The sequence below is a fragment of the Nicotiana tomentosiformis genome, chromosome 8, assembly GCF_000390325.3.
Source record: "Nicotiana tomentosiformis chromosome 8, ASM39032v3, whole genome shotgun sequence".
Taxonomy (NCBI): Eukaryota; Viridiplantae; Streptophyta; class Magnoliopsida; order Solanales; family Solanaceae; genus Nicotiana; species Nicotiana tomentosiformis.
The window spans coordinates 77,233,041-77,256,229 of record NC_090819.1 but is presented as its reverse complement, the minus strand read 5'-3'; the positions used below and the strand labels follow the sequence as shown (position 1 = coordinate 77,256,229).

General features: G+C 37.9%; 1 protein-coding gene across 3 annotated transcripts; it reads right to left on the bottom strand.

Annotated features, from left to right (window-relative positions):
• Positions 1-4,196: 4,196 nt before the first annotated feature.
• On the bottom strand, positions 4,197-10,981 carry LOC104088386 (tryptophan--tRNA ligase, cytoplasmic-like). Of its 3 annotated transcripts, XM_070182436.1 has the most exons (8): positions 10,807-10,981; positions 9,211-9,303; positions 7,526-7,606; positions 5,768-5,839; positions 5,490-5,558; positions 5,235-5,345; positions 4,789-4,831; positions 4,197-4,629 (listed from the first exon to the last, which is right to left on the bottom strand). In XM_070182436.1, the coding sequence occupies exons 1-7, from the start codon at positions 10,966-10,968 to the stop codon at positions 4,829-4,831; spliced, it is 591 nt and encodes a 196-aa protein (XP_070038537.1). In that variant the 5' UTR covers positions 10,969-10,981; the 3' UTR covers positions 4,197-4,629; positions 4,789-4,828. The 3 variants fall into 3 exon arrangements, with proteins under 3 accessions (XP_070038537.1, XP_070038536.1, XP_070038538.1); XM_070182435.1 differs by lacking the exon at positions 4,789-4,831; XM_070182437.1 differs by lacking the exons at positions 4,789-4,831; positions 10,807-10,981 and adding an exon at positions 9,972-10,684.
• Between the last annotated feature and the right edge of the window lie 12,208 nt (positions 10,982-23,189).

The window sequence follows — 23,189 nt, the reverse complement described above, 5'->3', positions numbered from 1 at the left end:
CTCCCGATTCTTCTATGACTTGAACTTGAAAACTAAATGTTGACCCTGTTTTTCAAGCGGATCCTAATGCTTCTTGATCTTGAAAATTGAAAGTTGACCCTGTTCTTCAGGCGGGCTCCTTATGCCTCTCTGATTTGAACTTGAAAATTGAAAGTTGACCCTGTTTTTCAGGAGGGTTCCTAATGTTTCTTGAACTTGAAAATTGAAAGTTGACCCTGTTTTTCAGGCGGGGCTCCTGGTGCCTTTCTTACCCGAACTTGAAAACTGAATGTTGACCCTATTCTTCAGGCGTGATCTTGATGCTTCTTGAACTTGTAAATTGAAAGTTGACCCTATTTTTCAGGCGAGCTCCTGATGCCTCTCTGACTTGAAATTGTAAGTTGACCTTGTTCTTCAGGCGGGCTCCTGATACTTCTCTAACTCGAACTCGAAAACTGAATGTTGACCCTATTCTTCAGGCGGGATCCTTGTGTTTCTTGAACTTGAAAATTGAAAGTTGACCATGTTTTTCAAGTGGTCTCCTGATGCCTCTCTCACTTGAAATTGTAAGTTGACCATGTTCTTCAGGCGGGCTCTTGGTGCCTCTCAGACTCGAACTTGAAAACTGAATGTTGACCCTATTCTTCTGGCGGGATTGTGATGCTTCTTGAACTTGAAAATTGAAAGTTGACCCTGTTTTTCAGACGGGCTCCTGATGCCGACCTGACTTGAATTTGTAAGTTGATCATGTTCTTCAGGCGGGCTCCTGATGTCTCTCTAACTTGAACTTGAAAATTGAAAGTTTTCTTATTCTTCAAGCGGTCTCCCGATGCTTCTTTGAACTTGAAATTGTAAGTTGACTGTGTTCTCCAGACGGGCTCATGATGCCTCTCTAACTTGAACTTGAAAACTGAATGCTGACCCTGTTCTTCAGGCGGGCTCTTGATGCTTCTTGACTTGGACCAATTTCTGAAATATTGCCCGTCGTTCTCCAGGTGGGTGCATGCAATCAAAACAACACAACAAACAAATTTTTCTCCCTCAATTTACACTAGGAAGATTTGTGCGTTGTTAACAAAACTGAAAATCTCCTATGCTATTGATGCAATGTTGAGAGTAAAACTAAAGACTCGACTAGGATGTGCGTATCGTGTGAGTAAAACCAATAAAATTTGGCTAGCAAGTGCGTCTGTTAAAAATAAAACCTGAATGATCTGAACTAGGAAGTGTGTCTCCTAGGGATGAGCTCAAACGACCCATACTAGGAAGTGCGTCTCCTAGGAGTGAAATCTCAATTGAACCAAACTAGGAAGTGCGTCTCCTAGAGGTGAAACTTGAATGACTCAAACTAGGAAGTGCGTATCATAGGGATGAACCTGAATGACCAAACTAGTAAGTGCGTCTCCTAGTGGTGAAATCTCAATTTAGGAAGTGCGTCTCCTAAAAGATTAACCTGAAAGACCTAGACCAGGAAGTGCGTCTCCTAGGGGTAAAACTTGAATGAACCAAACTAGGAAGTGCATCTCCTATAGGTAAAACTTGAATGACTCAAACTATGAAGTGTGTCTCCTAGGGATGAAATCTCAATTTAGGAAGTGCGTCTCCTAAAAGTATATCCTGAAAGACCCATACTAGGAAGTGCGTCTCCTAGGGGTGAAACCTTTAACCTAAATAATAATAATAAATGAATTAAAAATAAAACATAGTACTAACATTAAAAGTTCTCTAACAAATTTAAAGCCTATTCCTAACTAGTAAGTATCACCTATATAGATCTTTTCTTCCTTTGTGTCCTATCTCTAGCTAAGTCTGCACCGATTCCAAAAGATTTGTAGGTTTTTTAAGACAACTTCCAAGGATTTGTAGGTCTCCATTGTGCCGTATGTTTAGCTAAGTCTACATGGACCATCTGATTTTTTCCCCCTGATCTGTGGACCATGTGATTATTTTTTGTATGCTATTTGTATCTGCAATTGCTAAAAATAGAAAATAAGACACTAACTTCAAAGTTACGACTAACTCAAGAGGATGAAGCAAATTGTTCGTGTCTGATCTACTGAACAAAATAGGAACTTGTTTACAAATGATATGAAAGCAGACGGAAAGTTTGTACATGTCATAAGGATAATCACATAGATAAACTGTAGATCTCACTTGCTTGAAGCCTATCGCCAAAGGCAACTACGACATTAATGTATGGTACTTTCTTGGTATTCAAACCCATGAACAAAACATAATTCATAATAGATATTTATTAAAGTCTATTTTGTATAGAAGCAGGTTAAAGCACTTGCTCCTTTGGTTGACTCAATTCAAGGCACTTGCCCCGTGGTATTCAATGCATGGGTGGATATCTCCACTTGCTCCTTTGATTGACTCAATTCCAAACATTGTTCCTCTAGTTCACCCACCACTTCTTCTACTGGCAATTACTCGCCCTCATACTCTTATAATTCAAGTAGGTATAATTGTTTCAGATTCTTACATTTGTGGCCAACTACATACTTCTCATTACAGAAGTAGTAGAGACCCTTAGTTCTTTTTTCATTCATTTCCTCCAAACCCAACGTCCTCTTATTAAATCCCTTGGAGCTTGTAGAGTTACTATAGTTGGGAGTTGGTAACAAGGCCCTACTGCTATTCCTTTGGTCTCCACTTCTTCTGGAGAAATTTATCGGTGAATTTTCCATAAGTGATGGTTGTCTGATAGCAGCAAAATAAGCTTCTTGCGTTCTGGCATTCTTATAGACTCGTGACAATGTGGTGGGGTGTGTGATTTTTACTGCAATGTTCAATTTGTGTTTCAAACCATCAAGGAAACAACTGATGGCTTTCCTTCAGATAGATTGACCATGGTGAGATGCCTTTCAAATATAGCTTGATACTCCTTGACATTACCTGTATGTCTAACCTTCTTGAGTTCTTCTATAGGATCATCAAAGTCCACTCAAGGCCTTTCAACCAAAGCCACCATATATCCAGTCCATGTAGCAGGTTGGAGGTATTATATGTACCTCATATATGCTAAATGCTACTGAATGACTTCTCCTTCCATCTTCATTGCAGCCACTTCCACTTTTTCTTCAGTTGCAACATTCTACATGGAGAAGAATTGTTCGATTTTGAACAACCAAGACATTAAATCTTCACATGAGAATCTCAAAAATCCATTCAAGACCATCTAATGAAGTTTGAATTATGGTGATTGCAACTGGCAGGGCTCTTTTCCGTCTAAGGTTTCCATCAAATGGTTTATCCTCCTGTTGCAATGAAGTCTTATCACTTCGATATTCTTCTAAAGTTGCAATTTGTTCCTATAAATAATGCACTTTTTGATCCAACCTTTTGAGGTTAGACACCTCTCCAGCAATAACCCCATTATCAGAGATCAACTTTTCCATTATTTCACGTAATTCTCCTACTGCTATCGATAGAAGAAAACCAAAGAGAGAGAAATTGCCACCGGAAAGACAATGAGGAAAAGAAACAACAAATGAATGTTCCTTTACTAATCTCCCATAGATTGTTATTCTCGATCGTCCCCCTTTATATTCATTTCAATCTTATTCGTCTTCTTTATTTATCTTATATTTTTTTACAACTAGTGTTTGCCTTTGTTTTTCAGTCAACTAAAAAGTTGTAGTCCGTATTAATATTTTTGTAATTTGATACAATGGTTGGAGTTTCTTTCATGTGTATATTCTTATTAATACTGATATTCTCTCATTTCTGCGATGCAGTATTATGATTTAATGATTAAAATAATCAAGGGATCATTTTAGGGCATCTAATTTTAATGTGTTTAGGGGTCGGGTTGTCTTTGTGCAGGAATTAATACTGTAGAGATCAATAATACATAAATTGTAAGGATTAGTAATGCATGAATTAATTCTAGTTGAATAACTAATTTGATATCTACATTATATGCTTTGTCTAGTTTAAAATATCTGTTACCTTTCAAATAAAATAATTTTTTTTTTATCATTATGAGAGTTAGTTTTGTCATTTTAGCATTTTAACCCATGTATTACCAATACTCATTATTATTCCCCATTTTACACTGCATCCAAATAATATCTCGATTCACACATAACTTGTGCATATTTTATTTTTGCTATATTGCTAAAGAATTTTTCAAGAAGTCCCATGGCGTGCATCTTATAATTGCAGTAACTTTAAGTAAAGGCAGAAAAATGCTCTCCGGAGTTTAAATAAACTAGCCAGAAAAATAAGAGACTTCATTAAAAATAGGGAAAAGGGCCACAAATGCAAGACAAAAAGAGATACAAGTGATAAGAAAATAAATCATGTTAAAGTTGCCACAAATCCATCTACCAAGCTTGGGTTGTGGTAGAAAATATAGTACTTGACCAAACTTGAACCATCAGGGTCCTCAAATGGTGTAAATTTCAACGAGAGGAAGAGTAATGAAACCTTCATGACTTTGTTTTTGCAAATATAACTGAAATTTACGAGTTATAAAAATGCACAAAAAAAAAGAAATTACAATTAAAGAAGAAACACCTCTTAATAAATCGAGAGAAACAATGACTAGTTGCCTCAAGAAAGAACATATCGACATGACGAAAATTACCCTATTCAGTTGAACATATTAGGAAGAGGTCTAACGGCCATGAAAGCATCTACCATCTGCAGGAAAGACCATTCAACAAGCAAGTAAATTAGTGGAATTGAAAACATAAAGAAATAGCAAGAAAAACATAGAGCACGTCGAATGAGAGAGAAGCATAAAAAGGAAAAAGGGATACAGTAATTCGGACCAGCAAAAGATGCACTAAAGAAGAACACTTTGAAAAAGAAGAACCTCACAACCCCCTTAGTTTTTTTATCACTGAGCGCACATAATCGAAGAGGCAGCAAATTGAGTGTTGAAATAACTGTGAAGGAATGTCATGCTCTCATAAGAGGAGCAATTCACACCCTTGAAATATCTAGTGACTTGTCCGAGGAAGAGTAAACAGTGAACACCACTCAGCAACAATGAGTTAGGTAAATGATCCTATGTAGTTAAAGAAAATGGAGAACTGGCGCTAATTTCAATCTCTGTGTTCACTTAAGCTAGCAGACCAAGCTGTATTTTTTGGCCCCTAAAGAGAAAATTATGTCATTTGAAATTGAGATAGTCAAGACAAATTGACTTGATAATCTAAGGGAATTTGAAATGGAGAATGAGTACTTTAAAATTTGGAAGAGCTAGTTCACTTCAGGTTACACCAGAAGTTAGTGTTAGTTACCTCATCAGTCACCAACGCCCTAGCCCGTCGATGTCTTTCAACTAGATCTGTTAGAACTTCAGTAAGCCTCTTTTTCACTTCACATGTTAGCATACGTCCAGACCCATATTCCTGATAGTGAGCATACGACCATTATTGGTAACTTCAACTACTGGTTAGTCCTTGTGTGAACTAAATTAAACACCAAATGCTGGAGTTCTACCAATGAAAGTTTTGAATTGTAAAGAAATGAAATGACAAAATATGTACACTAACCTCTCTAATGCGTTCCAACTCAGCATCATCGTCCAGGAAAAAGCCAAGATACTTAAATGGTATATCAACCTGGACAATATCCAAGATGAGAGGTTTTACTTTGCTTTCTTCTTTTTTTCCCATGGCTAAAGATGATACAAAATTATAGCGATCCAATCGAGAAGAGAACAGGCAGAGACAACCCGCAGTCTTAAGATGCTATATTCAGGCACATACAGTTATTTGATAGAAATGCAAGTCCTAGGAATTAGCTAGTGGGCCCATATAAATTTGGTTACCTCCAAGTTCGCTCCGTACTTTCTGTGCAACTCAATTGAGTCTTGCCCACCAGAGAATGCATATCTGTTTATCTGCACATAGTTACAATTTAAAGGATCATTTATTCTGCTTTGTCGAGATAAGTTATTTAGCATAGAGTAATCAATCTGGATAATATCCATCTAGGAAACCTATATAAGAACTTCTAAAGGGAAGCAAACTCCAGTAGCCTCAGTTTCCGGTGTTACCTAGCTCAAAAGTACTGTAGTGGGACTGGACTCCTATGCTAGGGCACAGTCACCCCTCCCCCCCCTCCCCCCCCCAAAAAAAGAAGAAAAAACCCAGCTCTTACCTCCCCACAAACAAGAAGTTTAAAAAGAACACATTGATTACAATTATTGTTTAAAGTCATCTACTATTTAGAAGTATCTTTATCATCAATTGTCTAACAAGATTCTTCTCAAGAGTGCCCATCATAAATATCATTTTTTACTCAACATAGTGCAGGTTCTTCATCTAAAAGGCATCGAGGGTCAAAATTCACTATCAAGCACAGCAACAGCAATTGCTCGCATTTACAGAGAGACTTCTTAACATCTAGGATTGGAACCATAGAGTAACTTGACTAAATCCGAGTTCTCACCCTAGCTTCTTAACTTCTCCCCTATCTTAGATTATTTTATTTTATCTATTTGTTTAATTAGTGGTAGCTGAAACCTGATCAGTAGCTAACCAAATGTTGAAATGGGTTAATTTTCTTTTGAGAAGGTAACGGATTTCATTATATTAAAAGGAAGTCCTTCGCACAAAGATTGTGCTAAGGAGTGAAATCAGTGTTACAAGACCCAAAAAGTTGCAAAAATAATCTTGTAACAGCTACAAGGAACCAACGAAATCTACTAGAGAATCTACATCTTATACAAGGTCCCGCGTTGAAATGGGTTATTAATCGGGTGTATGGAGATGGCGAGAGAGTAGAGGTGGATTATTAGTTTATTAGGTAGAGAGGAATGTATTTTTCCTCATTGCTCTGTTGGATCCCTACAACATAGAGAAATGTGTGTTTCTTGGCATGGTTGGCAGCAAGGGGAGTGATTTTAACAGCGGAAAATCTGCGAAAGAAGAGGATCGGGTAAAAATACAGATCATCTCCTATTGCATTGTCAAGTGGCAACTAGTTTATGGAGGATGGTCCTTAATTTGTTTGGGCTGGAATGGGTGATGTCAGGCACAGTAAAGGAAGCATTGCTTAGTTGGGCTCATAGGAGGGGAAAGAGAACTCCGAGGGCTTGGATTCTTGCTCCATTAGCAATCATGTGGGTTATTTGGAAAGAGAGAAATAAGAGGGCTTTTGAAGGGGTGGGACAAGATTTTGTAAAATTGCAAAGTAGTCTTTTGTTTCTAGTTTCTTTTTTGGGGTACTTATGAGATCCCAACTTGTATAGAGGATAGGGCCTCTTTTATTGAGGATCATATTTCGGTGTAGGTTCTCTTCTTTTTGGTATACGGCTTGTATATGGGGCTTCCCCAATTGTAATGAAATTATTTACCTTTATAAAAAAAATCTGTACAATGTGTTAGATACCAAAAGTAAGAGAGCAGCAAAAGCACAAAAAAGCATATCCTTCCTAAGCATGTAGGGGTTCTAACAAATCTAGAACTGCTAACTCATTATATGGTGATGAATGTGAGATGTGTAAAATATATTTTTTCGGAAGGAATTATTTTCTGAGAAGGTGTGTAATAATATGGTTCACATCATAAAAAAAAACCCCAACCTTGTTTGTTATCTCTTTTGCTGAATCGGTCACATAAATGGCAGAATTTGGATCACTAGCAGACATTTTTCCATTCTCCCCCTGCAAATGTTCAACAAAATGTAGAATATTAACAGAAAGGCAATGCAGAAGAATTTTTACAAGCAGACACATTAAAAATCAGAAGCTGAAACATGTGTGCACAAACTAATTTGACAAGTAACAAGGATGAGAAACAGTTGTATTTCTACTTATTTGGAATCAGACAGATTACAAGCACGGAAGTGGGCACATCAGAAAAAGAACAAAGATGAAATGAAACAACCGTTATATAGTTAGTAATCCATTTCATTTAAGTTGGAACTCAAGAATCATCTACAATTGCACTAATTAAGAACCAAATTCCACTAAGAAGAGCGTGAAAGTGGTAAAAAGAAAGGGAAAAATGAAAAAAAATATATAGATTTTATTTTGACATTTTGGAAATGTGAAAGATGATTTATTAGTCAACACACATTTCCATCTGTTAGTAGAAGACAAACATTTATATGGAGACTATTTGCAATATGGACAACAGTGGTTCTAGCAAACAGTGTTCGTCCTTTGTGAAAAGGTTATTGAAGATGTGGGGCTTTGCTCGACTGAATTGAACATCTAACAAGGAAATTCTTTCTTGAGTTTCCTTGGGGACTGTCTTACACAGGCTTTATGGAATTTTCATTAAACAGTTTTTTGTAATCCAGAACTAACATTCTGAATAGATTAGCTTATTCTCTTATTTTGTAACTGTTAGCTTCCTGCTATAGCACAGACAAATGTAATGAAGCTAACAACACCTCTTTTGTACAATTTGCACCTTCTTGATGCCAGCAATGAATCTACTTACTTCATCAACAAAAAAAGAAGAAGATTAATATCGATTGAGAAGTTGATGTCTTATGGTAAGCTTAAATGTTTTTAACTTCTTTGCACATCAATTCTATGCAGGAGGCAACTAGTTTTCCTAGTCGAGAAATACTTCTCTAGCATGAAGAATCATGATCCAGACGCTAGGCACAAGCAGAATTCCAGGGAGAGAATAAAGCTTTCAGGAATGCTGCATTACTCGGTCTATGCAAAAATTAAATGAATAAATTAACAAACTAGATTTATGTTTTACAGGTCTAAGACCAAAATATGCTACATTTATTGGTCTATAAGCTATGACGAAGCACATGCAGTGAACTTCAATTTTTTGTCAATCAGAAAGATGAGAAGTTAACAGTTCCAACTTAGACGCTGAAATACTCATATATAACCAGAATGAAGCACCAAAGCAGAACATAACTTTCATTTGTAAGAAATTAGGGTCTAAAGACTGTCGCAGCTCAAAAAGATCATACCACAGGGCACAGACAGGTGCTTTAGATTCCAGAATGATGGGTATGTGAGAATGATGGGTGATAATGATTCTATCTAACTGTTTGATTATTGATGACGCAATATCTTTTTTTAATTATAGTAGTGTCTGGGCCAGCTTGCAGCCAGAAAAGTTAAAACCTTGTACCAACAAGAAGTTGAGGACGGATAAATAAATGTCATAGAACAAATTACTAATTAATTGTAAAAGGCGAAGTCACAGAAGCATCGTCGTAGTGAAACTTCATTGTAAATTTGTAACAGAACTAATATTGTTCAGTCACTGGTCTATAAGAAAGGAAAAAAACCTGAAGGGCAGGAAAGAAAGATGATTCAATCAAAGCAGGCTTGTGATAACCTATCCGGGGAGCGACATCTCGAGTCATTCGGAAATAAGGATCCTGAAAAATCATTTACCGATGTTAGTTTTAGTTTTTCAGTAGAAAGAGGGGGGGGGTGGGGGGTGGGGGGGAATCTATCAATAAAAAAGATCATGGCACACATTTCAGAGAGAAAAAAGAAAGAAACGAAGCAGCAAAACCCTGCATGATTCCATCTTTTTTTTAAGTAACATGATATTGTCTATCTATCATCTAACCAGTTTAATTTCAAGCAAACTAGGAGATTTCCGACCTATGCGACCTACTTAATTAAGCAGATCTACATCAAAGATTGAACTTGCTAAATGATGTATCAATAAGCACAGCCCACGAACTAGCCAATTTACAATTATTAAAGAGTATTTGAGCGTAACTGTAAGGTTAAGAAGTATAGTTGAATCAAAAGTTTCATAATTAAAAAATTAATCCTTTTCCGAATCAGGGAGACAAGCAACATTGTTCACAATTCTTGAGCAGAGATCAACCAAAGATCGTACTTGTATTAGAAAAAGCATTAAACCATCTCTCTGATTTTCATTTTGTTTTACCGCCACATAGACAAAAAAGAAACTTTACTCTGTATTTGATCAATGTTCATCTTATATGATCTCGTATTTACAACAGTTCTTTGTCTGCCAACTTCTAGAAAATATAACGAGACAATAACTCGAATCCTAGAAATATTATACCATCATTTGAACAGGAATATGACATGGCCCATCCGGCATTTTCCTTTGACAAGTCAAATATCTTTAGTAGAACATGTTGAAGAGCATCATCTATCCGGTCAATTCAGTTCCAAACTTGGAAGAGCTTGCGGAAGTAATGTGTTGTAAGGTGGGCTCTTTCCCTAAAACATATCTTGGTCTTCCACTGGGAGCTAGACACAAAGCTCTAGGTATTTGGAATGAAGTAATTGAAAATTTTGAAAAAAATTAGCTTCTTGGAAAATGCAGTATCTCTCTTTGGGTGGTAGAATTACACTCATCAACAGTGTGTTGGATAGCATTCCTACCTACTTCTTGTCCCTGTTTTCAATCCCAGCAAAGGTCCAGAGGAGACTTGATCAATTAAGTAGAGATTTTTTATGGGAAGAAAATAGTTAAACTCACAAATTCCATTTGGTTAAATGGCCTCCCCAGAGTGCATGGAGGGCTAGGAATAAAAGATCTCACTTTACACAACAAGAGTTTGTTAATAAAATCGCACCGGAGGTACAACATGGACAACCCTGGGCTGTTGTAAGTTGTAATACAAGCAAAATATGGGGTAGCAAATAACTGGTGTACTAGACAAAGTAGACTGCCACATGGTTCTAAGCCATGGAAACACATTTCAAAGTTATGGGGTGACTTCCAACTCAAGTCATCACTCAAGCTTGGGAATTCTCATATTTTTTTTCTGGAAAGCCAGATGGTTAGGGTCAGAGATCCTGAAAGTCGAACACCCAAGTCTATTTTTACTGGCCAGCAACAAGGAATCCACTATTGGCAAATTGGTGTTGAGTCGGGAAAAAGAGTTCACCTTTCTTGTCAAAATTGATTCCAAAAATGGCGGCGATCGAGATGGAAGATGATTTATTGCGGAGGAGATCCAGGAAGTTGAAAAAATTGCTGCAATTGAAATACTAGATGAAGAGATAAAAACGGAAACAGGAATCAAGAAGACCAAAAAAGTTGAAGACATCAACAACCCAATAACTTACAAAAAAAAGTGAAAATTGAAAAGGATTAGTGTTGTTGCATTCTCTAAGAAATATAAGCTCAATTTGTTTTTTCGTATTCGAGATAGTTATTGATCGTTGAGGTTTCTATTTTCTTTTAAACAAGGAACAACTTTTGCTGGCATAATACATATAATATTTAGATATCAATTTTACTCTATGTATGCTTTGTATTGCGTGTGTTTTAGCTGAATTAGAATACGACATTAACAACTAATTATATTCCACAGGATATTATTCACTTATGTGTCACGATCCGAAATTCCCATATTCGGACCGTGATGGCGCCTAACATTTCACTTGCTAGGCAAGCCAACGTTAGAATAATATTAACCAATTTTTAAATAAATTATTAATAATCAAAGAAATAAATGCGGAAGCAAAGTTTGAAATATAGTAAAATAACCTATAAAAACAACGGTGTCTAAATACCATCTCAGATTTTGTGTCACAAGTGCACGAGCTTCTAGAATAAATACAAATAAAGGTCTGAATAAAATAAAGTTGTCTGAAAATAAACACACGGCTAATGTAAAATAGACAGAGACTTCAGAACTGCGGACGCCATGCAGTTATACCTCAAGTCTCCTCTGGTAGCTAAAATCCGAGCAAGTCTATGGTACGCCGTTACCAACTCCAAAATTCGCACAAGAAGTGCAGAGTGTAGTATCAGTACAACCGACCCCATGTACTGGTAAGTGCTGAGCCTAACCTCGACAAAGTAGTGACGAGGCTAAGGCGGTTCACTTACATTAACATATACGCAATATTAGTAATAACAACAAATAATAGAAATAAATCAGGTAACTCATTTATAATAATTGAAGCCAACTCAACAGTCATAATCCGTTATTATTTCAACCAATTTTGTTGCAGCGTGCTACCCGCTCTCACAATATATCCACATTCAATTCTGTTGCAGCGTGCAACCCGCTCTCACAATATAATCCTTTTAATCAAGTCTGTCATATTTTTATTTCAATCAAGTATATATATAGACTTTTAAATAACTATGTTGCAGCGTGCAATTCGATCCCCCAATATTGACTTTTAAATAAGTCTATTGCGTTGTGCAACCCGATCCCCCAATATATATATATATATATATATATATATATATATATATATATATATATATATATATATATATATATGATTTTATTTCCGTTGCGCCGTGCAACCCGTTCCCCCAATATAATTTTAAACAACTCATAAATGTAATAAAACTTACTCCAATAAATAATGCATCCAATGAGAAATTATTAAGTATCAAGGCACACAATAATTATAATTTATTTATGAACCAAACAATGGCAAATAAAAATTTATTATGAAAATCATAGAAAAAATAGGTAGTTTAATATTTAATATGCTAAATGTCAAATAACAATTAAAACACATAATTCAAATAGCATGTAACAATTAATGCAGGAATTCAATAATTAATATTTAACAAAGAATAGGAGAGAAATAATTATTATAATAATTAATTTATGATTTAAAATAATTTATGATTTTTCAAGTAAGCATGCAAATAATTAATTAGACTACGTATAGATACTCGTCACCTCGCCTATACGTCGTTCACATGCAATTCACATAACAAATAATTTAAGGGTTCTATTCTCTCAAATCAAGGTTAACCACGACACTTACCTCGCTTTGCAAATTCTAATCAATTACTCGACCACATCTTTTCCTTTTAAATTTGTCTCCAAAAGTTTCAAATCTATTCACAAACAATTCGATATACTCAATACGAATCATAGGAATTAATTCCATATGAATTTATAAATTTTCCGGATAAAAATTCGAATTTCATTAAAATATTTGGTAATGGCTGCCAATGGGACCCACATCTCAAATCCCGAAAAAAACTTACGAAATCCAAACACACATTTCTAGACGAGTCCAACCATATAAAAATTATCCAATTCCGATGTCAAATGGACCTTCAAATCTTAAATTTTCGTTTTTGAAAAATTTTATAAAAATCTGATTTTTCTTCCAAACTTTCACGGATTCATGATATAAATGAGTATGAAATCATGAAATATAATCAATATAGGATAAGGAACACTTACCCCAATATTTTTCAGTAAAAATCGCCCAAATATTGCCTTATCCGAGCTCAAAAATTGGAAATGATTGAAAATGGGTCGAAACCCCATTTACATAACTTAAGTTCTGTTTTTTCAGATTTTTATTCATCGCGATCGCGAAAATTCGTTCGCGATCGCGTAGAACAACTTTGCCCAGATTCATTTTACTCTTCGCGATCGCGGGAATGGCTTCGTGATCGCGAATCACATTTTTGCACATGCTGCCACTTTGCTCTACGCGAATGCGACATCACACATGCGAACGCGAAGCATAACCCCATAGACCTATGCGATCGCGGAACGTTTCATGCGAACGCGAAGATCAAATTTGAGTACCCCAGCTTCTGCCTTATTTCCTCTTCGCGATAGCAGGAATGGCTTCGCGATCGCGAAGCACAAAACACCAGATGACAGCAGAAGCTAGAAACCATATTTTTCTAAGTTCAAAATCATCCCGTAGCCTATCCGAAATTCACCCGAGCCCTCGGGGCTCCAAACCAAACATGCACACAAGTTCTAAAATATCATACGAACTTACTCGCGCGATCAAATCGCCAAAATAACACCTAGAATTACGAATCGGATACCAAATCAAAAGAAGTTTTCAAGAAACTTTAAAACTTATATTTTTACAACCGGACGTCCGAATCACATCAAATCAACTCTGATTCTTACCAAATTCGGCAGACAAGTTATAAATATTATTGTGGACCTTTACCGGGCTCTAGAACCAAAATACGAACCCGATGTCAATAAATCCAACATCAATAATTTCTTAAAAATCATTAAGCTTTCAAGCTTTTAATTTTTCATCAAAATTCCATATCTCGGGATAGGGACCTCGAAATTCGATTCCGGGCATCCGCCCAAGTCCCAAATCACGATACGGACCTACCGGCTACCGAAACTGTCAAAACACTGATCCGGGTTTATTTTCTCAAAATGTTGACCAAAGTCAACTTAGTTGAGTTTTAAAGCTCTATTTCGCATTTTAATCTAATTTTTTTTCACATAAAAACTTTTCGGAAATTTTTTTGGACTGCGCACGCAAGTTATGGAATGAAAAATGGTGCTTTTCGAGGTCTTAGAACACATAATTACTTATTAAATTTAAAGATGACATTTTGGGTCATCACATTCTCCACCTCTAAAACAAACGTTCGTCCTCGAACGGAGTTAGAAAAAGTACCTGAGCTGGAGAAAAGGTGTGGATATTTACTCTGCATGTCCGACTCGGACTCCCAGGTAGATGCCTCTACTGGCTGACCTCTCCATTGCACCCGAACTGAAGGATAACTCTTAGACTTCAACTGTCGAACCTGCCGTGCTAGAATAGCCACCGGCTCCTCCTCGTAAGTCAAATCTTTGTCCAATTGGACTGAGCTGAAATCTAATACATGGGATGGATCACCATGGTATTTTCGGAGCATAGACACATGGAACACCAGATGAACCACTGATAAATTAGGTGGTAATGCAAGCCTGTAGGCTACTTCACCCACCCTTTCAAGAATTTCAAAGGGTCTGATATACCTAGGGCTCAACTTGCCCTTCTTTCCGAACCTCATTACACCTTTCATAGGTGAAACCCGGAGCAATATTCTTTCTCCAACCATGAATGCAATATCACGAACTTTAAGGTCGGCATAATTCTTTTGCCTAGACTGAGCTGTGCGAAGTCGATCCTGAATAATCTTGACCATATCCCAGGCATCTTGTGCCAAATCGGTACCCAACAACCGAGCCTCTCCCGGTTCAAACTAACCAACTGGCGATCGGCATCGCCTTCCGTATAATTCCTTTTATGGAGCCATCTAAATGCTCGACTGGTAGCTATTATTATAAGCAAACTCCACAAGTGGCAAGAAATGATCCCAATAACCTCCAAAGTTTATAACACAAGCGCGAAGAATATCTTCCAATATCTGGATAGTGCGCTCTGACTGTCCGTCTGACTGTGGATGAAATGTTGTACTCGACTCCACCCGCGTGCTGAACTCACGTTGTACAACCCTCCAGAAATGTGAGATAAACTGCGTACCTCGATCTGAAATAATAGACACGGGCACACCGTGAAGGCGAACAATCTCACGAATGTAAATTTCAGCTAACCTCTCTGAAGAATAGGTAACTGCCACTGGAATAAAATGTGCTGACTTGGTCAACCTATCCACAATGACCCAAACTGCGTCAAATTTTCTCTGATTTAGTGGGAGCCCAACAACAAAATCCATAGTGATACGCTCCTACTTCTACTCAGGAATTTCTAACTTCTGAAGCAAACCACCAGGTCTCTGATGCTCGTACTTTACTTATTGACAATTTAGACACTGAGCTACATATGCAACTATATCCTTTTTTATTCTCCTCCACCAATAATGTTGCAGCAAATCTTGATACATTTTGGCGGTACCTATATGAATAGAATACCTGGAACCGTGTGCTTCTTCATGAATTAATTCACGAAGCCCATCCATATTAGGCACACAAATACGCCCATGCATTCGCAGAACCCCATCTTCCCCCACAGTAACCTGTTTGGCATCACCGTGCCGCACCGTGTCCTTAAGAACAAGTAAATGAGGATCATCATATTGCCTCTCTCTGATGCGCTCATATAAAGAAGATCGAGCGACTGTGCAAGCTAGAACCCGACTGGGTTCTGAAATATCTAACCTCACGAACTGATTAGCCAAAGTCTGAACATTTGCAGCTAATGGCCTCTCACCAACCCAAATATATGCAAGACTGCCCATACTCACAGCCTTTCTACTCAAAGCATCGGTCACCACATTGGCCTTTCCGGGATGATACAAAATGGTGATATCATAGTCTTTCAACAACTCCAACCATCTTCTCTGCCTCAAATTAAGATCTTTTTGTTTGAACATATACTAAAGGCTGCGATGATCAGTAAATACCTCACACGAGACACTGTAGAGGTAATGCCTCCAAATCTTCAGCGCATGAACAATGGTTGTCAATTCTAAGTCATGAACAAGATAATTCTTCTCGTGAACTTTCAACTGCACCGACGCATATGCAATTACCTTGCCATCTTGTATTAATACTGCACCAAGCCCTATATGAGATGCGTCACAATATACCGTATACGATCCTGAACCTGTGGGTAATACCAACATTGGCGCCGTAGTCAAAGCGGTCTTAAGCTTCTGAAAGCTCATCTCACACTCATCTGACCATCTGAATGGGACACCTTTCTGGGTCAATCTGGTCAATGGTCTTGTTATAGATGAAAATCCTTCCACGAACCGACGATAATAACGTGCTAAACCTAGGAAACTCCGGATCTCTGTAACTGAAGTAGGTCTAGGCCAATTCTAAACAACCTCAATCTTCTTAGGATCCACCTTTATGCCTTTTGCAGATACAACATGCCCCAATAAGGCAACGCCCCAAAAGCATTCATTTATCTGATGAATAGTGTATTTCAGCCATATCTTGATTCGTTTGTCATAGTATTCATTGATGATATCCTGGTGTACTCACGGAGCTAAGAGGAGCATGCACATCATTTGAGGATTGTACTACAACGGTTGAGGGAGGAGAAACTTTATGCCAAGTTCTCTAAGTGTGAGTTTTGGCTCAGTTCGGTGGCGTTCTTGGGGCATATGGTGTCCAGTGAGAGGATTAAGGTGGATCCAAAGAAGATAGAGGCGGTTCAGAGTTGGCCTAGACCGTCTTCAGCTACTGAGATTCAGAGTTTTCTCGGCTTGGCCGGATATTGTCATCGCTTTATGAATGATTTCTCGTCTCTTGCAGTGGGTCAGATGAGTGTGAGGAGAGCTTTCAGAAGCTCAAGACTTCCTTGACCACAACTCCAATTTTTTGCCTTCAGCTTCTGGGTCTTATACAGCGTTGTGATGCTTCTCGTATTGCTATTAGGTGTGTCTTGATGCAGGAGGGTAGAGTGATTGCTTATTCTTCGCATTAGTTGAAGCCCCATAAGAAGAACTACCATGTTCATGATTTAGAGTTGGCAGCCATCGTTCATGCATTGAAGATTTGGAGGCACTATCTCTGCGGTGTGTCTTGTGAAGTATTTACGAATCATCGGAGTCTCCAACACTTATTCAAATAAAATGATAAAAGTTTGAGGCAACGGAGATGGTTGGAGTTGCTAAAGGACTATGATATTACCATTCTATATCATCCCGGGAAGGCCAATGTGGTGGCCGATGCCTTGAGTAGGAAGGCGGTAAGTATAGGTAGCCTTGTATTTATTCATGTTGGTGAGAGACCATTTGCAGCTGATGTTCAGGCTTTGGCCAACCAGTTCGTGAGATTAGATATTTCAGAGCCCAATCGAGTTCTAGCTTGTGTGGTTTCTCAGTCTTCCTTATATGATCGCATCAGAGAGCGTCAGTATGATGATCCTCATTTATTTGTCCTTAAGGACATGGTGCAACACGGTGATGCCAAGGATGTTACTATTGAAGATGATGGGGTGTTGCTGATGCAGAGTCGGATTTGTGTGCCCAATGTGGATGGGCTACATGATATGATTCTTGAAAAAGCCCACAGTTCGCGGTATTCCATTCATCCGGGCACCGCAAAGATGTATCAGGACTTGAGGCAGCACTATTGGTGGAAGAGGATAAAGAAAGACATAGTGAGTTTTGTAGCTCGGTGCATAAATTGTCAGCAGGTGAAGTATGAGCATCAGAGACCGGGCAGATTGCTTCAGAGTCTTGAGATTCCGGAGTGAAAATGGGAGCGTATCACCATGGATTTCGTAGTTGGGCTCCCATGGACTTTGAGGAAGTTTGATATTATTTGGGTGATTGTGGATCAGCTGACCAAGTCCGCACATTTCATTCCAGTTGGGACTACTTATTCTTCGAAGCAGTTGAATAAGATCTACATCCAAGAGATTGTTCGCATTCACGGTGTGCTGGTGTCCATCATTTCAGATCGGGGCACGCATTTTACATCGCAGTTTTGGAGAGAAGTATAGTGAGAGTTGGGCACACAGGTTGAGTTGAGTACAACATTCCACCCTCAAACAGACGGACAGTTCAAGCGCACTATTCAGATATTGGAGGATATGCCACATTTTTGTGTCATAGATTTCGGGGGTTTATGGGATCCATTTCTATCACTTGCAAAGTTTGCCTACAACAACAACTATCAATCGAGCATTCAGATGGCTCCATATGAGACTTTGTATGGGAGGCAGTGTCGGTCTCTGGTGGGTTAGTTTGAGTCGGGTGAGGCCAAGCTATTGGGTACTGACTTAGTTCAGGATGCTTTGGACAAGGTTAAATTGATTCAGGATCGGCTTCGCATAGCGCAGTCTAGACAGAAGAGTTATGCTGATTGAAAGGTCTGCGACATTGCTTTCATGGTTAGGGAGAATGTACTACTCAAGGTTTCACCCATGAAGAGTTTTATGAGGTTCGGGAAGAAGGGCAAGTTGAGCCCTTGGTACATTGGTCCGTTTGAGGTGCTTAAGAGGATTGGAGATGTGGCTTACAAGCTTTCTTCACTGCTTAGTCTGTCGAGCGTTCATCCAGTGTTTCATGTTTCCATGCTCCGAAAATATATCGGCGATCCGTCTCATGTTTTGGACTTCAGCATAGTTCAGTTGGATGGTGATTTGACTTATGATGTGGAGCCGGTGGCCATTTTAGATCGGCATATTCGAAAGTTGAGGTCAAGGGACATAACTATAGTGAAGGTATAGTGGAGAGGTCAGCTAGTTGAAGAGGCTACTTGGGAGACCGAGCGGGAGATGCGGAGCAGATATTCATGCCTATTTGAGACTCCATGTATGATTCTAGACCCGTTCGAGGATGAACGTTTGTTTAAGAAGGGGATGATGTAATGACGCGATCGGTCACTTTGAGTGTTATAGCCTCGTTCCCCCATTTACTGCTTATTCTTTGCTTAATTGATGTTATGTGACTTTCCAGGGTAGTTGGTTTGGTTCCGGGGATGTTTCAGAATGAGTTGAGATATTTAGTCTCAAGGTTATAGCTTAAGTTAAAAAGGTTGACCGGATATTGACTTATGTGTAAATAGATATGGAATTGAGTTTTGATGGTTCTGATAGCTCTGTTGGTTGATTTGGACTTAGGAGTGTGTCAGGATAGTGATTTGGATGTCTGTAGTTGATTTTGGCTTGAAACGGCGAAAGATGGAAATTTAGAAGTTTGGAAAGTTGAGGAGTTTGACTGAGAGTAGAATTTGTGGTTACCGGGATCGAATTTTGGTTTCGGAAGTTGGTATAGGTCCGTTGTGTCATTTATGACTTGTGTGCAAAATTTGAGGTCAATCGAACTTGATTTGATAGGTTTCGGCATCGAATGTATAAGTTAGAAGTTCATAAGTTCATTAGGCTTGAATCGATGCACAATTCGTGATTTTAGTGTTGTTTGATGTGATTTTACACTTCGAGCGATTTCGTATGATGTTTTAGGACTTATTGGTATGTTTAATTGAGGTCCCGGGGGCCTTGAGTAGATTTCGGATGGTTATCGGGTTGGAATTGGGACTTAGAAATTTCTGATGTTGCACGCCTGGTTTCCTTATTCGCGATCGCGAAGGCTTATTTGGGCAGCTAGGGTTTTTTCTTTATGCGCTCGCGAGCAGGAGTTTGTGATCGTGTAGGATAGTCAGGCAGTGAATCGCGAATGCGCGGGTCTAGTCACGTTCGTGAAGAGGAAAAGAGGAGACTGGGTTCACGCGGATTTGTTAATCATGATCGCATGATGATGTTTGTGATCGCATAGGTCTGGGAAGGCAGTGCATCGCGTTCACGTGGTCTTATCCTCGTTCGCGTAGGGTAAAGTTTGGCAGCTTAGGATTTGTGCTTCGCGATCGCGAAGAAGGACATCTGGGCATACTTAAATATTTCAAATACGAGGGTTAGAGTAAAATTTCACAATTTGATTTTGGGAGCTCGCATTGAGGCGGTGTGTGGAACTTGTATTTTCTTGATCATTTATCTAATTTACTTGTTTCCTTCCTCTACATGCCATAACATTGTCTGAGCAGGGTATTTGAGAAACTATGCACACACGGTTATTCTTCTCACGAAGCTTGATGAGTTAGTTCTAAATATTATTCTGTGTTGGTTTAAAAAGGCAGAATTACACTGGAATAACCAGTATCCTCAATAATTTAAGCTTCTCTTACCTTGCCTTGTTTATTTACGATACTTATTGAGTTGGTTGTACTCACGCTATACCCTGCACCTCGTGTGCATATCCAGGTATTTTCGGGCACGGTGGTTGCTGGTCGTGGAGTTTTACCTGTTCGGAGATTATCGAGGTAGATGATTTGGTATCCGTAGACCTTGACCCTCCTCCCCTGTCTCTTAGTTTTACTTATTCTGTTCTACTTTCTTAGACAGTGTACCGGACTATGTTATTAAATAGATGATCATGTACTTAGTGACACCCGGGTTTTGGGAAATTTTGTATTAAGTTGTGGCGTTTTCATCCATTTTTTATGAGATTCTTACATACTTAAACCTATTTCAGTATATTTTGAATTTAAGATGTTGGTATGTGTGAGTTATCGGCTTTCGTAGTATCATGATAAGCACCATCACGACATTTGTGATTTGGGATCGTGACAATGAAAACATTGGGCCTGAGGCAAAACTGAGAAAAAGCCAGCGAAACAAAAAGCCCAATACTTTGCTGAAGGACTTTGTGTAGAATCTGGAAGGACAGGTGTCAAGAGATTAGTGGTAGCCAAGAGAATGTCGTTATTATTAGTAGCAGAATAGTAGTGGAACAAGTAGGCTATTTTGTATTCAGTTTCGTATGTTTTTCTCTCATCCCCTTTTCCTCTGTCAGAGTCTGTTTCCCATCCTCCTCTTATTCTTTTTATGCATTTCTGGTTCTTCCTAAGTTCTATTGTAATTTTGCTCTCAGTTTGCAATAGAAACTCCGTTAATCGTTTGTAATATTTGGAGTGTGTTACAATATATTTTCTTCGGGAGTATGTTCTCATTCTTTTATGTTTTTGGTCAATCAAAGTTTGAATCTTGTTCACTTTTGCACTAGTATTGACATGAGCAAGAATCACTGTTGTCCTATGCCCCAGAATCTTTTAAAATTTAAAATTAAGAAATAAAGGAAGAATTTTAAAATTTATGGAGTGTGAGTTATCATCCTTGCATAACATTTTATTAGAATCACTGTTGCCCTATGCCCCAGAATCTTGATTTATCTTATCCAAACGCCATTTAGCAGAGAAGGACAGGTGACACCAAAAATACCACTACGCTCACACAAATAAGTTGAGCCAATGGAAGAAGAATCTTGGTTAAACTATGGAGATAATTAACGAAAGATCTCCATCGGAGCATCAAGTTTTATTCCCCTTAGGTTGGCAGATCTGTGACTTTTCCTCAATTTCAGCAGATTTCAAGCTTCTTTTTCTTCCTTTTTTTTTGGATTGAAATTGGGATGGCAATGGGGCGGGGCGGGGCGGGGCGGTTCAACCTCAACCCGCAAAAATTCAACCTGCCCCACACCGCGCCGCATAACAAAATTTCCAATTTCTATAATGTATATCACGAAAACTAAAACATATTTTCTCCGTTTCTTTTTTTTCTCGAATTGGTTTTTTTTTTCAACTCACATACCAGTATTGACTAGTTTAAAAGGTGTAAAATAAAAATGACTAAACATAAGTTAACTTATAATGGATAAGACTAAATATGAATTTTTTAAGTGCATGTAATATCAATTTTACCGCATAAACTATCAATCTGATCATTTAGTGACCTTTAATGTGTCGATGAGAGAGTATATAATATATTTAAATATTGAACGTGTATATGTATGTTTGATTTCTCAAACTAACTTTTTAACTTAATAATTTTAAATTTTCTTTTAGTATTAATAATATAATACCTCAATAAATAAATAAATTAAATTTTATGTTCAATGAAAGATTGCAAGAACATTTACTTTCCGCATTTTTCTTCTATTACTGCATCGTATAGAGTTTAATGAAAAGTCTAAAGAAGAAAAAGAAATTAGAACAGAAATGAGAAGTACAAACACTCAGATCTATGAGATTTGAAGATAATTTAATCGTTTCATTTTTGGTTAAATGAGATAATTAAAAGAGAGAAAAGAAGTGAGAAAATGTAAAAAAAAAAAAAAAAAAAAAAAAAAAAAAAACAGGTCCGTTTCATAGAGTATAAGGGATGGAACAAGTCTGTGAGCTTTATCACATCGTCGGAGATGGCAGGCTAGGTGCTGAGTGATATAAATTGGCAGGAAGGAGCAACGCTGAAACATATCTAACCCGCAATCGCATTAAATTTTTTTAAAATGTTTTTAACCCGCCCCTCCCCGCATTTATCCATCCCCGCCCCACATAAGCTCAAATACGCACCGCCCCATTGCCATCCCTAATTGAAATAGTATTTATATTGTTACGATGGAATAATTGGTGGTACGATGCTTTTGTGGTGGTGATATGGTAGATGGTGTGTGAAAATGGACGTTTGAAGTGGTGTATATCATGTATACATGTGTGTGTATTCCGTTGTATATCCTCATATACCGTACAACATCCTCATACACATTGTTGGATGTGTGATATACAATGATAACAAGTATATACAACGCAATATACATAGTCGGAAAAAGTGTTGAAGATGGAACTTTCCGACGGTGTGTCATTTTCTCCGGCTAAAAAGAAGTACATCTTCCATGTATATCTTTCCCGTATACCGTGTATGAAAAATGTGTCAAAAATGGAACTTTTCAGCGACCTGCTAGTTTTTCTGGCTATAAAAGACCACCTAAAAATTTTAATGGGTAACCAAGGGGTTAATGAAAAAGATGTCTAAGGCGGGTTAAGAAAAATGTAAAGAAAGAGGGGCAAAATTATATGTAGGAGTTATTCATTGCCAATTTTTTTAGGCTGCGGATACTAATGCCAATTATTGGCTAAATGAGTGTCAATTGTTCTTTAGAGCTGTATATATGTGCCATTGTCTTAAATCCAAAATATAAGTGTACCGGTAAACAAAGAGATTTCTGTATCTTCTGATCACTTGACACCAAAACAAATCTCCAAACATGAAG

What these genes read in the sequence shown, in the direction of transcription:
- LOC104088386 (XM_070182435.1), bottom strand. Translation starts at nt 10,968, where the DNA reads ATGTCTTCAACTTTTTTGGTCTTCTTGATTCCTGTTTCCGTTTTTATC. An exon ending in AATCAATTTTGACAAGAAAG is followed by an intron (nt 9,304 to 10,806) that starts GTGAACTCTTTT and finishes ATGATTTTTCAG; the next exon opens with GATCCTTATTTCCGAATGAC. An exon ending in AGTACGGAGCGAACTTGGAG is followed by an intron (nt 5,559 to 5,767) that starts GTAACCAAATTT and finishes GATATTGTCCAG; the next exon opens with GTTGATATACCATTTAAGTA.